This window comes from Saimiri boliviensis, chromosome 3 (genome assembly GCF_048565385.1).
Source record: "Saimiri boliviensis isolate mSaiBol1 chromosome 3, mSaiBol1.pri, whole genome shotgun sequence".
Classification (NCBI taxonomy): Eukaryota; Metazoa; Chordata; class Mammalia; order Primates; family Cebidae; genus Saimiri; species Saimiri boliviensis.
Genome location: NC_133451.1, coordinates 66615178 through 66629268, shown reverse-complemented (window position 1 = coordinate 66629268; position 14091 = coordinate 66615178). Strand labels below are relative to the sequence as shown.

The 14091-nt window shown below is 38.3% G+C and overlaps 1 protein-coding gene and 1 pseudogene across 8 annotated transcripts in view; one reads left to right on the top strand and one right to left on the bottom strand.

Moving 5' to 3' along the window:
* Positions 1-14091, top strand: part of ANKRD17 (ankyrin repeat domain 17) — a 180430-nt gene that overhangs the window by 145507 nt on the left and 20832 nt on the right. For all 8 annotated transcript variants that reach the window (XM_074396257.1, XM_074396256.1, XM_074396252.1 and 5 more), the window contains 3 exons: positions 8506-8677; positions 11616-12063; positions 13169-13324. In XM_074396257.1, the coding sequence (XP_074252358.1) occupies positions 8506-8677; positions 11616-12063; positions 13169-13324 (776 nt within the window). The remainder of the gene's footprint in view (positions 1-8505; positions 8678-11615; positions 12064-13168; positions 13325-14091) is intronic.
* Positions 9659-10026, bottom strand: LOC104652026 (large ribosomal subunit protein mL41-like; annotated as a pseudogene).

The window sequence follows — 14091 nt, the reverse complement described above, 5'->3', positions numbered from 1 at the left end:
TGTTGCACGCCATTCTGAGTAGCTTGATGAAATTTTGCACCATCCTATTCTTTTCTGTCTGGGACATGAATCTTCCTTTTGTCCAGTGTATCCACTTAGTAACCCTCAGCTATCTGTTGAAGTATCACAGTGCTTGTGTTCAAGAAACCCTAATTTTACTTAATAATGGCCCCAGAGTTCAAGAGTAGTGTTACTGGCATATTGTTATGATTGTTCTATTTTATTGTTGGTGTTGCTTATCTTCCATTGTGCCTAATTTATAAGTTAAATTTTATTATGGGTTTCTATGGAAAAAACATAGTATATATACAGGATCCAGTACCATCCAAGGTTTCAGGCATCAGTTGGGGATCTTGGAATGTATTTATTCATCACGGATAAGGGGACACTACTGTATTTTTAATTTAGTAGGTACTTGCAGAATGTTTTCCTACTACCACCAGCAATATATCAACGCCATTTCCTTGTATTCTTGCCGGCATTATTTAACCTTAATGTTTATACTTTCAAGAGCTTTAGTTTTAACGGAAGTCAAGAGAAGCATTTTTAAAATGTCATTGTATATTTTTTCATAATATTATAAACAAAAGATAATGAAGAATTCTTAATCATAAATTAATTCTGTCTAAATTGATTCCTCCACATGCATTGTACACTTTTATGTATAGTTTTGAGTGAGCGTGGAACATATGTAAAATTTTAAATTATAGAAACCCTTTTTTCCTGAACTACAGCCCATATTCTTATTTGAAAGATTTTCAGATTGGGATATTAGAGTTTGGTTCACTATTTTTTAATTACAATTTACATCTGGGAAAATGTACTTCTGGTTTCATCACTGGAGTTGGTCCTTACTGGTCTGAGTTGAGGTTCTCCATACATAACTTATTCCTTGTAGAAAAATGCCTCTTTGGTCAGTCTTTCTAGTTTTGAAAATTTGGTTTATAAAAACTGCTGCAGAAAGCTGGGCATGATGGTACATGCCTGTAGTCCCAGCTACTCGGGAGGCTGGGGCCCAGGAGTTGGCCATCTAGCCTGGCCAACATAGTGAGACCCAGTCTCTACAAAGAAAAAGAAATCAGCGGCCACTATATTACAGCCATTAGATTAGTTAACACTTATTCAGTAAACATTTATTTTTTGAGCATTTACTAAGTGGATGAGTCCCTGCACTGGAATAGTTCCATCTGGTCAAGCTGCAGAATCCTTTTAATGGTTAATTGCTTGCTCTCTTAGAACCTTAACAACTGAGTTATGTTCTTGGATGTTAATATCCCTAGAGATATTTTAAACTTACATTTTTGATATGCTTATTTCACCCCCTTCACTTCATTTTAGACTTTTCCTTCTACCTTTTTTTTTTTATTGTTTTTTTGTAAACTTTTAGGGAGCTAGGTAATAGTATATTTTCCAAACACAGCCTATCCCATTCTCGATTTCACACATTTCATTCTCTGATTATTGCTTTCTATCTTTTCAACTTGACTTCCTCTAGATTTCTACTTTTTAATAATCCTGCCAACACCACTGACCAATAAATGGTAAGAACCATTTATATCATACTACCCTTTCATTGTTCCTTACTCCTTTCTTTCTTATTCTCACATGAACCTCAGTAACTAAATGTGTTGAGAAAAAACAATCTTTACGACTAATTTTACTTGAAATGTGACAGTGAACCCTTTTATGCTGACCAATACAGGATTTCCCTATCTCTTTAATGCTGATCAGTAGTTAAAATGCTGCATTTCCTTAGTTTAATTTAGTCTTCCATTCATCTAGACAACTGTTTCTTACTTTCTCCCTCATCCTAAGAATTCCAGCACCACCCCTCTTTCACCTTCAGTAGGTGACCTTGCATCCTGAGAAAATTGAGGCATCGGAAAACTTGTAAAGACTTTGCCTACACCATCTATCTGCCCACCAATACTGCACCTCTTCTTTACCTTCAGTGAGAAAATGGAAGCATCAGAAGAAAACTTCCAAAGGCTTTGCCCACCCTATCTATCCAGCCACCAACATCTACACACATATACTTCCTACCAGTGACTAGATAAACTTTTTTTTTTTTTTTTTTTTTTTTTTTTTTTTTTTTGAGATGTAGTCACCCAGGCTGGAGAGCAGTGGCATGATCTCGGCTCACTGCAACCTCCACCTCCCTGGTCGAAGTGATTCTCCTGCTTCAGCCTCCCAAGTGGCTGGGATTACAGGCATGTATCATCACGCCCAGCTAATTTTAACATTTTTAATAGAGATGGGGTTTCACCACATTAGCCAGGCTGGTCTCAAAAGTCCTAGCCTCAGGCAGTCTGCCAACCTTGGCCTCCCAAAGTGCTGGAAATACAGGTGTGAGCCACCACGCCTGGCCTAGATAAACTTTTGATAGCCAGTCCCTTCATTGTGTACCAGATCCTATTTAGTCTCAACAGCACTGTCGTAGCAATTCTTTCTCCTATTTTTTCCTCCCCTTGAATTATTCTTGTCAGCATACACACTTACTTCTCCAATCTTAAACACAGAGAACCTTTTGACTTCAACCCTCTTGCCTCAGTGTTTTAGCTACAGACCTATTTCTCTGCTCCCCTTTGCAGCAAAGATCCCTGAGTCACCACTTTCATTCACCTCCAGTTTTCTTCCATTATCCTGAACCTGTTCCTGACAGGCTAGCTCTCATTCCCACAACTCACTAAAATCATTCTTTTGTGGTCTCCAGTGACTTTCACGTAGCTAAATCCAATGGTTACTTCTCTCCTTCATCTTTATCTTACTGAACTAATAACATTTGATATACTATCTTTATTTGGCTTTCATGCCGCTACAGGCTGTCTTTTTCCTCCTACCTGTCTGGATGTTCCTGTCTCCTCTTGCTGGTTCTCTCTTTTCTCCCCTACCTTTTAGCAAAGAGCCTTTTGAATCATTACATGGTCTTCTTTATCCACTGGTAGTCTTATCCTGCTTCCTAACTTTAAATGTACACCAGCTGATCCCAAATGTGTATCTCTAGCCCAGACTTCTTTGCTAAACTTCAGTCTCGTATATTCAGATAGCTACTCAACATGTCCATTTGAATACCTAATTAGGCATCTCACACTTGACATGTTGAAATATGAACTCCTGATTTTTGCCCGCCTCAAACCCACAACTCAAATTGCACAGGCCAGAAACCTTGAAGTCACCCTTAATTTCTCTCTGTACTCCATTGTGTTGAAAAATCTTTGCCTTAAAATTAGCACTCAGGAGGCGAAGGTAGGAGGATCACCCGAGTCTGGGGAGGTCAACACTGCTACTGTACTCCAGCCTAGGCAACAGAGTGAGTGAGACCTTATCTCAAAATACATATATATATATATATAATCTTAATCACTTCTCACCATGGTTCAAACAATTAATTTAATCTCATACCTGCATTATTACATTAGTCATTTAACTGGTCTCCCTGATTCCATCATTGCTTGTAGTTTATTCTTTATGTAGCACTCTGAGTGATCCTCTTCAGTAATCTAAATCAAATCATATCACACTTCTGTTCAGAACCGAACAATGACTCTCCATTTTCCCATTGGTAAAAGATAGTCTTTAAAATCCTCTGCAAGGCCTTAGGTGATAAAGCTTCCTGATACTTTTCTCTGAAACTCATTTTCTTCTGTTCTCAGCCATACTAGCTTACTTGAATATACTGGGTACAATTCTAACTTAGAGCTTTTGTACTGGCTCTTCTCTTTGCCTGAAATATTTCATGTCCTTCAGGTGTTCACTTCATCTCATGAGGGGTACGCTGATTACCCTATTTAAAAATCAAAACTACTCATTTGTCTCCATACACACATTTTTCCTCTTTCCCCTTTTTTACATTGTACTGATTTCCTTTTTAACAAGCTTTACAATGTATGTATTCGATTTGTCTGTATCCATCCTCCCCTAACCAGCTAAATGTAAACTTGGTGAAGGCAAGGATGTTTTATCCACATTACTGATAAAACTAGAACCATGCATAGCACATAGCGAGTTACTAAAAAATTTTTGTTGGATCCTTCTCCTGTCTTCCTTTGAAACTTCTTGATCTCTTTCTGCTGTTGATATTACTACTCTTTATTGAGAAATGAAATCTTGATGCCACCTTTTGGTTCTCAGTTATTTTTGCCTCTGTTTCTTTACATGCAGTGAATGAATTACGTGGTAAGCTGACTTAGACAAGTGTCTGGCACGTATTAGACCCTCTGTATGTTAGCTGTATCAGCATTGTCATCAAGATTATTATCATCATCATTACCATCACCTTTTATTTAGCTTTGGTGGTGTCTGTGTCTGCCTGCTGTTCCATCCACTTCCTCTCTGAGTGATCACTTTTCACCCAAAATTTTGCATTTGGCCTCTTAAAAGTCTCCCTGTATACATATCTGTGTCCCTCTCTTATCTTTTGTTTTCAGTACTCCTTTTCTGTTCCAGTGTAACTTTTTCAGTTTCACGTGATTTTTAATACTCAGGTGAGATGCCTTACTTTTTCCTCAGAAACCCTCGGTGCCTCTTCGTTGATTGAATAGGAAATTCTAAACATTCAAGTCTCCCTTATTTCTCCAGGCTCATCTTTCACTATGATCCTCACTCCTCACATATCCCATACACTTACAAATCTTCAGTATTTGTTTAGTCTGGACTGGCTCTCCCCAAGTCCTTAAATTCTCATCTTATAAAGCCTAACTCCCAAGTGTCTCTGTTTCCTGAGCCCTCAATTAGAAATGACCAGTTGCGCAAGTGCCCTTTCCTGCTCCACAGTGAGGTTATTCTACAACTTGATCCTTTTTCTCAAAGCCTCTAACCTCCCCTCACATATGCTAACAAACACGACAGCAGTTCTCTAACAAGTAAAATGAGATTTAGGCTTATGAGAGAAAGTGAGAAAAAATATACACAGTGAGACTGAATTTTTAGCCTTATTTTCTTAAGCCTCTGGACATATTTGAATCTTCATGGTTTAGTTATCTGTTTCCATTTGCTCTGTGGGATTTTCTATCAGTTATTAGCACCTCTCCCTACACCTTTATCTTCAGTGTCTACTTCTAGTAACTCCTACCCACTACCTACAGCTTCAGTCAAGGTAAATGTATAGTCAGGGTAGCTCTGTCCTAAGGGAACTTTTTCTCAAATTTAGTATTTTCTTTTTCTTTAAGTGCCTTATAATAATATCTGTGTCTTATTAACTCTATTTTAAATTAATTCTCAGCTCAGACCCATGTGACCTGGCTTCTCCAATAAACTAACTGGTAGAGGTAACCAATGGCATCTTAACTGACAAATCCTTTATTTTATTTTATTTTATTTTATTTTTTGTTTCTTTTCACTTAACAAAGCACGCCAAATCCATTTACCTCTTTTCAGTTCTTATTGACACCCACCTCTTTGTGAGGTTTACCAATGTTGATCTGGCTTTCTTTCTCTCTTTCTTCTCTCTGTCTTCCTCTATCTGATTATGCCTTTCAGAAGCCTCATTTGTTCTTCCTTTACCCCTTAGATAGTCTCTCTGTCACCCGCACACATATATATAAACACACTCTCTCTCTCTCTCTCTATATATATATATATATATAATTTATATATTTTATTATATATAGTAAAATAATAGGTATGTGTGTGTATGTATACACACCACAAACACCCACACACAGTTACACCTTTTTCCTCTGGTGACCTCATTTGTTAGTTTCAGCTACCACCTGCAAACCTGTGATGTCTCTTAAATCCTGTATCTGTTGATCCATACTTGCTAATTCTGCTAACTTTTAGAGCTCCATGCCATGTAAAGTTGGGTCATTTTTGTAGCCGTAGTCTGCCATCTCCCCCCAGAAAGTTTCCCTAGGACCTCTGAATTAGTGCCCTACTCTTAGTGAATTCAAAGGGTTAGTAAAATATATCGGATTATCAAAATACCAGCATTAAAGTCTCAAAATTTAGAAACAAGTAAATACTTACCTGTTAGAGTTAAACTCTGAAGTTTTATGATCCAAACTCACTCTTGCCAAAGGGCCACCCCTAACTGACTCTATAAGCAGATAAGCAGTGATAAATTTGCATGTCTAAGACCCAGCCACATCCTATGACCTATGCAGACCTACCACCCCAGATCCATCCACATCTAGGACATAGGAACTTAAGTGAAATCCTGCTTTCTGAATTAAAACTCTTATACTTTTAAAAAAGTTCTCCACCCCCAGCCCCCACCCCACTCCCACCTAAATAGCAATCATAATTAGCTCCTGCTACCAGACAAGTTAAAAAATGCAGCAAAATGAAAAAAAACCGTCATGGATGAGGCAAAACCCTAAACTTCATTTGCTATTTTGAGCCTCCCCCAAACCATTACTTTCCCAAGATTTTATGTCCGTATAGATATGATACAGATAAAATACTGGTTTTGTTACTCCTAATTCTGAAGTAGACTTAATACACATCTGTAGCCATAGCTGCTTTGATAATGTTTTTCTGATGCACATTTCACCTTGGCTTTCCTCCTCCTCTCCCTCTTATACTTACTTACCGGTTCCACAGTCCAAGCTAGACAGAACAACCACACTTCTTCCTCCTTCATTGGGGTTCACGTGGAGAACAAGGCTCAAATAAGCTGAGTCACACATGCTCAATTGCTTCTTTCAAACTCACCAATCAGATATTACTCCTCCCTTGTGGTGATCCAGAGAGTAAAGGTCACCAATTACTGTTTTCTTCCTAATACTTCAGCAGGGGCGAAAGCGCCTCCTTTACTGATCTTCAGACTGGAGCTTGTATATGTCTGGGAGTCCAGCAGAAATTTCCAGGGTTACGATGTAGGCAGTTTCTGTATCTTTAACTTTTAGATGCATTCTTTCCTAAAATGAGTGTTCCTAAGCAAGTATGGGTATTCTACCTGCAGATTCTCCTTCACTGTTTCCCTTTTCAGGAACAAGACTTATCTGTCATCTAGCCTAGGGTAAGTATGTCGCATTGCCCCAGGGCGTAAAAACCTGGTGGTGGGCCAAACTCTTGAAGAACCTAACAGAGAGCTGGTTTGATGGTAGTAGGTTATCAGAACTTATTAATGTTAGTGTCTCTAAAGTTGATATACAACCTAACAGAGCTGGTTTGATGGTAGTGGGTTATCAGAACTTACTAATGTTAGTGTCACTAAAGTTGGTATACAACCCCCCACTGCTAAATTTGGCTTTAAAAAAAAAAAGAATAAACCGAAGAGAGGGTTAATTTGAAAGGCAAGAGAGTATCTAGCAAAAGCACAACACTTAAAAGATGAAGTCAGAGTTTTGAATGAAAACTAAATATTATTTGGCTTATGAATTTGTGAGGACTGGTTTTACATGTTGCTCCATCCCTTAACTGACACTGTTTTGACACATTTAAAATACACATATAATAAATTCAGAATGCTAGATTATGGGTGGAGAATAGTTTTTAAAAATGTTTTAGGCCGGGCATGGTGGCTTAAGCCTGTAATCCCAGCACTATGGGAGGCCGAGGCGGGTGGATCACCTGACGTCAGGAGTTCAAGACCAGCCTGACCAACATGGAAAAACCCTGTGTGTCTGTCTCTGTCTTCCCCCCACCTCTCTTTCTCTCTCTCTCTTTCTCTCTCTCTGTCTCTCTCTCTCTCTCTGTATATATATATATATATATATATATACACACACACACACAAACACACACACACACACACACACACATAGACATGTAGACAGTTTGAAGATGATTTTCATTCCTTTATGAACCAAGAAGGAAAATAACTTTTACATTTTTTTTTCTATATTTATACAAATAGATGCACAAAAAGGGTTTTCTTCCCTCATAAAAGTGATTATTATTAGTCTTCAGTTTCCCTTTTTTTCTCCTAACAAATGTAAATTGGGAGCACTTTCCCAAGTATATATTTATAATATTTTTGGTGACTGTCTAGTAGTCTGTGAATTTATACTAGTTATTTATTCCTTCCCATTGATAGATTTACCTTGTTTCCATTTATTGCCATTATAATCAATTTGCAAGGAAAATTGCTGAAGCTATGTTTTTTCACTAGAGATAGACATTTTATAGAATAAGTTGTTAGGATAAGCAGTTTGTAATTTTTGTTGGGAGGCTTTCAGATTACTTTTTGTAAAATGTAAATATTCATGCCCACAGCAGGAGAGAACTCAGTTTTTCAAACTTGTGCTGATATCTGATGCCTTTTTAAATTTTGCCAAATTAGTGATCTTAAATGGTACTTTATCAGTTCAACTTACATTTCCTTAACGATTAAAAGCTATTATCTATTATTTACCCATTTTAAACTTAGTCTTATATTGTTAATTTATCTTGATATTGTAAAAATATTGTCTCTTTATAGTAGTTTGAATATGATCTTGATAAAACAATGAATTGAACTAGGTGACTTTGAATTTTATGATATCATGGTTTCCTTATGTGACAACTTTTTCTTCAGGGTAAATTTCAACATTATATTTCTGCTTTATTGATCTTTAACAGTTAAGGGAAGAAAGTCGGAGGCTGGCTTTGGCTGCAAAAAGAGAAAAAAGAAAGGAGAAGAGAAGGAAGAAAAAGGAAGAACAAAGAAGAAAACTAGAAGAAATTGAAGCCAAAAATAAAGAGAACTTTGAACTCCAAGCTGCTCAAGAAAAAGAAAAGCTTAAAGTTGAAGGTATTCTCTCTTAACCATCCCATTTGTTTTATATTCTAATTAAAATTGTATTTACTTTATTATTATTCACTCTTGAAAATAGAGTTTTATGTTATTAAGCCCTTGAGATAGGCCAGGCATAGTGGCTCATGCCTGTAATCCCAGTAATTTGTGGCAGTTCAAGGTGGGACAGTCACTTGAGTCTAGGAGTTCGAGACTAGCCTGGGCAACAAAGTGAGACTGTCTCTACCCAAAAAAAAAAAAAAGAAAAGAAAAAAAGAAAAAATTATTTAATTAGCTGGGCACAGTAGCACACTCCTGTAGTCCCAGCTAGCTACTGAGGATTGGGGGGTGGGGTAGGGAAATAAGGTGGGAAGATCGCTTCAGCAGGGGAGGTTGAGACTGCAGTGAGACATGATCTGGCACCACTACGCTTCAGCCTGAGTGACAGAGCAAGACCGTGTGTCCAAAAAAAGAAAAGATACATGTATTTTTTTCTTTGTTGACTGAATTCCTCCCTCACTGTATCATGAAAAATTTCAAACCTGCAGACAAATCAACAGATGATAAAATGAATACTGGAATACAGTCCACCTAGATTAACAAAATTGTTAACATTTTAGCATATTTGCTTTATTTTTCTCTTTAATTACACATTTTTTTTTTTCTGAGCCATCTGAAAATTAATTGCAGACATCTTGACATTGCATCTATAAATACATTTTTTTATAAGATAAAGTCTTGCTCTTTTGCCGGGCTGGAGTGCAGTGGCACATCTTGGCTCACTGCAACCTCCATTTCCAGGATTCAAGCTATTCTCCCACTTCAGCATCCCGAGTAGCTGGGTAGGCAAGCGCTACCATGTCTAGCTAATTTTTGTTGTTTTGTTTGTTTTGCTTTTTTTGTTTTAGCTGGCAAAGACCTTTAATAGAAATGAGATGAGGGCAGGCCGCCCCTCCCCGGGGATGCCTCTAGCTTCCAGCCCCCACTCATACTCCTCCTCTAGCGCAGTTAGTTTCTGTGGTATAGCTGGAAGAGCTTGTCCTCTGTGTGGGCTCGAAGTCGTACTCTTCCAGGTTGTGAGGGTCGAAGGTGCCGTCTTTGAAGTCCTTTTCGATGGCAGGCGCCACGGCTTCGCTGAAGAGCAGCATGGCTGGCTATCAGGGGCGCGGTAGTTCACGTAGGGCTTGAACTTGAAGCCGGTCAGATCCAGGACTATGAACTCTGGTACCTTCTTGATCTGCATGAATCTCCAGCCTGCGGCAAGAACGTAGGTGCCCTTAGCGCCCCTGCCCTTGTGGCCTGTGAAGCTTGCTAGTCCACTTGCTCGTCCGATCCGCGCCCAGGACCAGGCAGCGTGCCGCTTGCATCCGGGAGGCCCGTGCGGCGTCCTGTACTGGAGATCACGCGCGCACTCCACGCGGCCCCGCAACGGCTCCGGCGTCCTGATTTTTGTATTTTTAGTGGGGACCGGGTTTTGCGAAGTTGTCCAGGCTAGTTTCTAACTTCTGATCTCAAGTGATTCCTCTCCCATCCCTCAGCCTCCCAAATATCTGGGATTATAAGCGTCAAGCCATCGCGCTGGGCATCTACAAATAAAGCCCACCTCCCAAGAATGACATTTGCTTGAATCATCATAACCATTTTAGGTATTATAAATGGTAATTTCATAATATCTACAATCCAGACTATAGTTAGATTTCTTCAAGTGAGGGAATTATTTTTAGCTAGGGTAATCAAAAGGTTATTTGAGATGGAAGTATAGTGATCCTGTCCCCTTATATCCACAGAGGATGGTTTCCAGGACCCTCATGAATACCAAAATTCAGATACTCAAGTCTTTTATATAAAATGGTATAATATTTGCATACAAATTATGCACATTCTTTCATATACTTTAAGTCATCTCTAATACCCAATATAATGTAAATGCTATGTAAACAGTCATGCTGCTTTTTTTATTTATATTATCTTTTATTGTTTTGTTTTTCTAATACTTTCAAGCTGGTGGTCAAATCTGTGGAAAGAGAGGACTGACTGTATTGTGGGAAGGAACCATTGCACCAAAAATATGTGCACGCAGGGTGTGTTTGTGTGTTTTAATTTCCCCCTTCTCCAGAGTTTTATTTTGAAAATTTTCGAACTACAGAAGAGTTTAAAGACTAATATGGTGAACACCTCTATGTCACCTACATTTTTAAAACATTTTGCCACATGTGGGATGTGCATTCTCTTTTTTAAGTAGTTTGCATGTAAGCTATACACAAGATGTGAAATCATCCCTAGATACTTGATTATGTATCTCCCAGAAAAAGGGCATTATTTATATAACTGGACAACATTATTATACTTAAGAAATTTAATAATTATATAATAATATGTAATATACAGTACATACCTTTATTTTCCAATCTGTCCCCAAAATATTTTTTTTTTTTTTTTTTTTTTTTTTTTTGAGACGGAGTTTCGCTCTTGTTACCCAGGCTGGAGTGCAATGGCGCGACCTCGGCTCACCGCAACCTCCGCCTCCTGGGCTCAGGCAATTCTCCTGTCTCAGCCTCCTGAGTAGCTGGGATTACAGGCACGCGCCACCATGCCCAGCTAATTTTTTGTATTTTTAGTAGAGACGGGGTTTCACCATGTTGACCAGGATGGTCTCGATCTCTCGACCTCGTGATCCACCCGCCTCAGCCTCCCAAAGTGCTGGGATTACAGGCTTGAGCCACCGCGCCCGGCCCCAAAATATTTTTTATAGCTATCCTCTATTCTTTGAACAGGACGTAGGGACACAGAGTATATCAGTCATATCCAGCTCATTACCAGTGAATGTGGGAGTAACTTAAATGGCTAATAGTAGTGGAATAACACTCCAGGGTTTTTCTTTTCTTCAAGTACTTAGTTAAATACATTCTGGGAATACTTAGAACTTGCTAATTCAGTATTATTGCTACTTTTACAGATGAGCCTGAAGTCTTGACAGAGCCTCCAAGTGCCACAACCACTACTACCATAGGTATATCTGCAACCTGGACAACTTTGGCAGGTTCCCATGGTAAAAGAAATAATACCATCACTACAACCAGTTCAAAGAGGAAAAACAGGAAAAATAAAATTACTCCAGAAAACGTTCAAATTATATTTGATGATCCACTACCAATTTCATACAGTCAGCCAGAGAAGGTGAATGGAGAGTCCAAGAGCAGCAGTACCAGCGAGAGTGGGGACAGTGATAACATGAGGATTTCCAGCTGCAGTGATGAAAGTAGTAACAGCAACAGCAGCCGAAAGAGTGACAATCATTCACCAGCTGTCGTCACTACCACTGTGAGCAGCAAAAAGCAGCCATCAGTTCTTGTTACATTTCCAAAGGAAGAGAGAAAATCTGTTTCTGGCAAGGCTTCAATAAAGTTAGTTCCAATTTTTATTTTTAATGTATATAGTGTCATCATGAAATATCTTACTGCTGAATGTTTTTGGTAAAGCAAGCAAATTTGCACCTTACAAAATAGAATTTTCCTTTGTGCTAAAGAAGGTATAGTTTCAATTGAATTGAAGAATAAGTTTTTATTTAGATTTTGTACTAGTTAGACAACAAATTATTTTTACCGTGTAATTCCTTTTTTTTTGGTTGTTAAATTTAGCACATGAAAATTGATTATGGTTTCAAAGGGATTATTACTGTGATTCAACTCTGCTAAATGTGTCCCCTAGATTGTATCTTCTTTTTTTTTTTTTTTTTTTTTTTTTGAGACGGAGTTTCACTCTTGTTACCCAGGCTGGAGTGCAATGGCGCGATCTTGGCTCACCGCAACCTCCGCCTCCTGGGTTCAGGCAATTCTCCTGCCTCAGCCTCCTGAGTAGCTGGGACTACAGGCATGCGCCACCACGCCCAGCTAATGTTTTGTATTTTTAGTAGAGACGGGGTTTCACTATGTTGACCAGGATGGTCTCGGTCTCTTGACCTCGTGATCCACCCGCCTCGGCCTCCCAAAGTGCTGGGATTACAGGCTTGAGCCACCGCGCCTGGCTGTATCTTCTTAAAGTTGGTTCTTTAGGTTGAGTGCAATGCCTCATGCTTGTAATACTAGCTCTTTGGGAGGCCAAAGTAGGAAGATTGCTTGAGCCCAAGAGTTCAACACCAGCCTGGACAACATAGGGAAACCCTGTCTCTACAAATAATTTTTTGTTTTAATTGGCTGATGTGATGCCATCTGCCTGTGGTCCCAGCTATTCAGGAGGCTGAGGCAGAAGCATCACCTTGAACCCAAGAGGTCAAGGCTGCAGTGAACTGTCATTGTACTCTAACCTGGGTAACAGAGTGAGACCTGTCTCAGAAAGAAAAAAATAAAATTGGCTGTTTATATTATATGCTAAATATTGAGAAGTGAAAAGTAAGGTCCTCATTTGTTATTTAAAAATAAATTTTAAAAAATTGTGTAGTAGACTACCTTTATCATTTAAAAATTCTACATCTGTTCCATATTCAATGTACTTTCCCTCTGTCTGTTAAAGATTGTCAGAGACTGTCAACGAAGGGACCAGTAATTCTCTATCTACTTGTACAAAATCTGGTCCATCTCCCCTTTCCTCTCCAAATGGGAAGTTAACAGTAGCAAGTCCTAAGCGTGGGCAAAAGAGGGAAGAAGGATGGAAAGAAGTTGTAAGAAGGTGAGTATTTGTTTTTCTCATTCTGTGTGGTTTATATTACAGTGAAGTGTTATTTACCTTTTAACTAAATTTCTCCTATTTTAAACATTGCAAACAAGCTGATGGTTCAAGGCTAAATTTGACCAACAGAGAAAGCCTGTGCCATATTTCAGATGGGAAAAAAAAATACATGTTAATTTGGCCCCTCAAAAGTATTGGAGTTTGCTTTAAGAACTATTTTAGATTGTGTCTTTTTCAGCTTTGTTATCTCAAAGCCTTATATAATACAAAGAAATATTGTAAAAGCTACTTGTAAACATTTGATGAATGAATACTCTTGATCTAATAATAACTGTTGTCTTTAAATCATAGGATAACTTTATTTCAAGGGTTACAGGTTAAAAATATTTTGTTTTGCTTGGGATTTTAAAAATAATATGCATCAAAGAGTAGGAATACAATATCAGAAACTTAAAAGGAGTTAGACACCTGAAATCCAGAAAGAATATGATCCATTGTAACTCTTTGATAACTTATTTTAAAGAACTTTCCAGAAATTTTACAAAAATTTAAACTTTTGGTTATCTGAAACAAAAGCTATAGTGAACCAAACTTAGTACTGTTAATCCCTAAGTGCAGTATATAGTTTTTTGGTTTATTTCATCCTAATTTTGGACCAAATCATGTCCCTGTCATATCTATGTTTATTTCTGTCTCTGTCTTCACACACTACACACATATTCTCTCTCTGACCCCTTCACATACACACTCTATTAGACTGCTTGAAA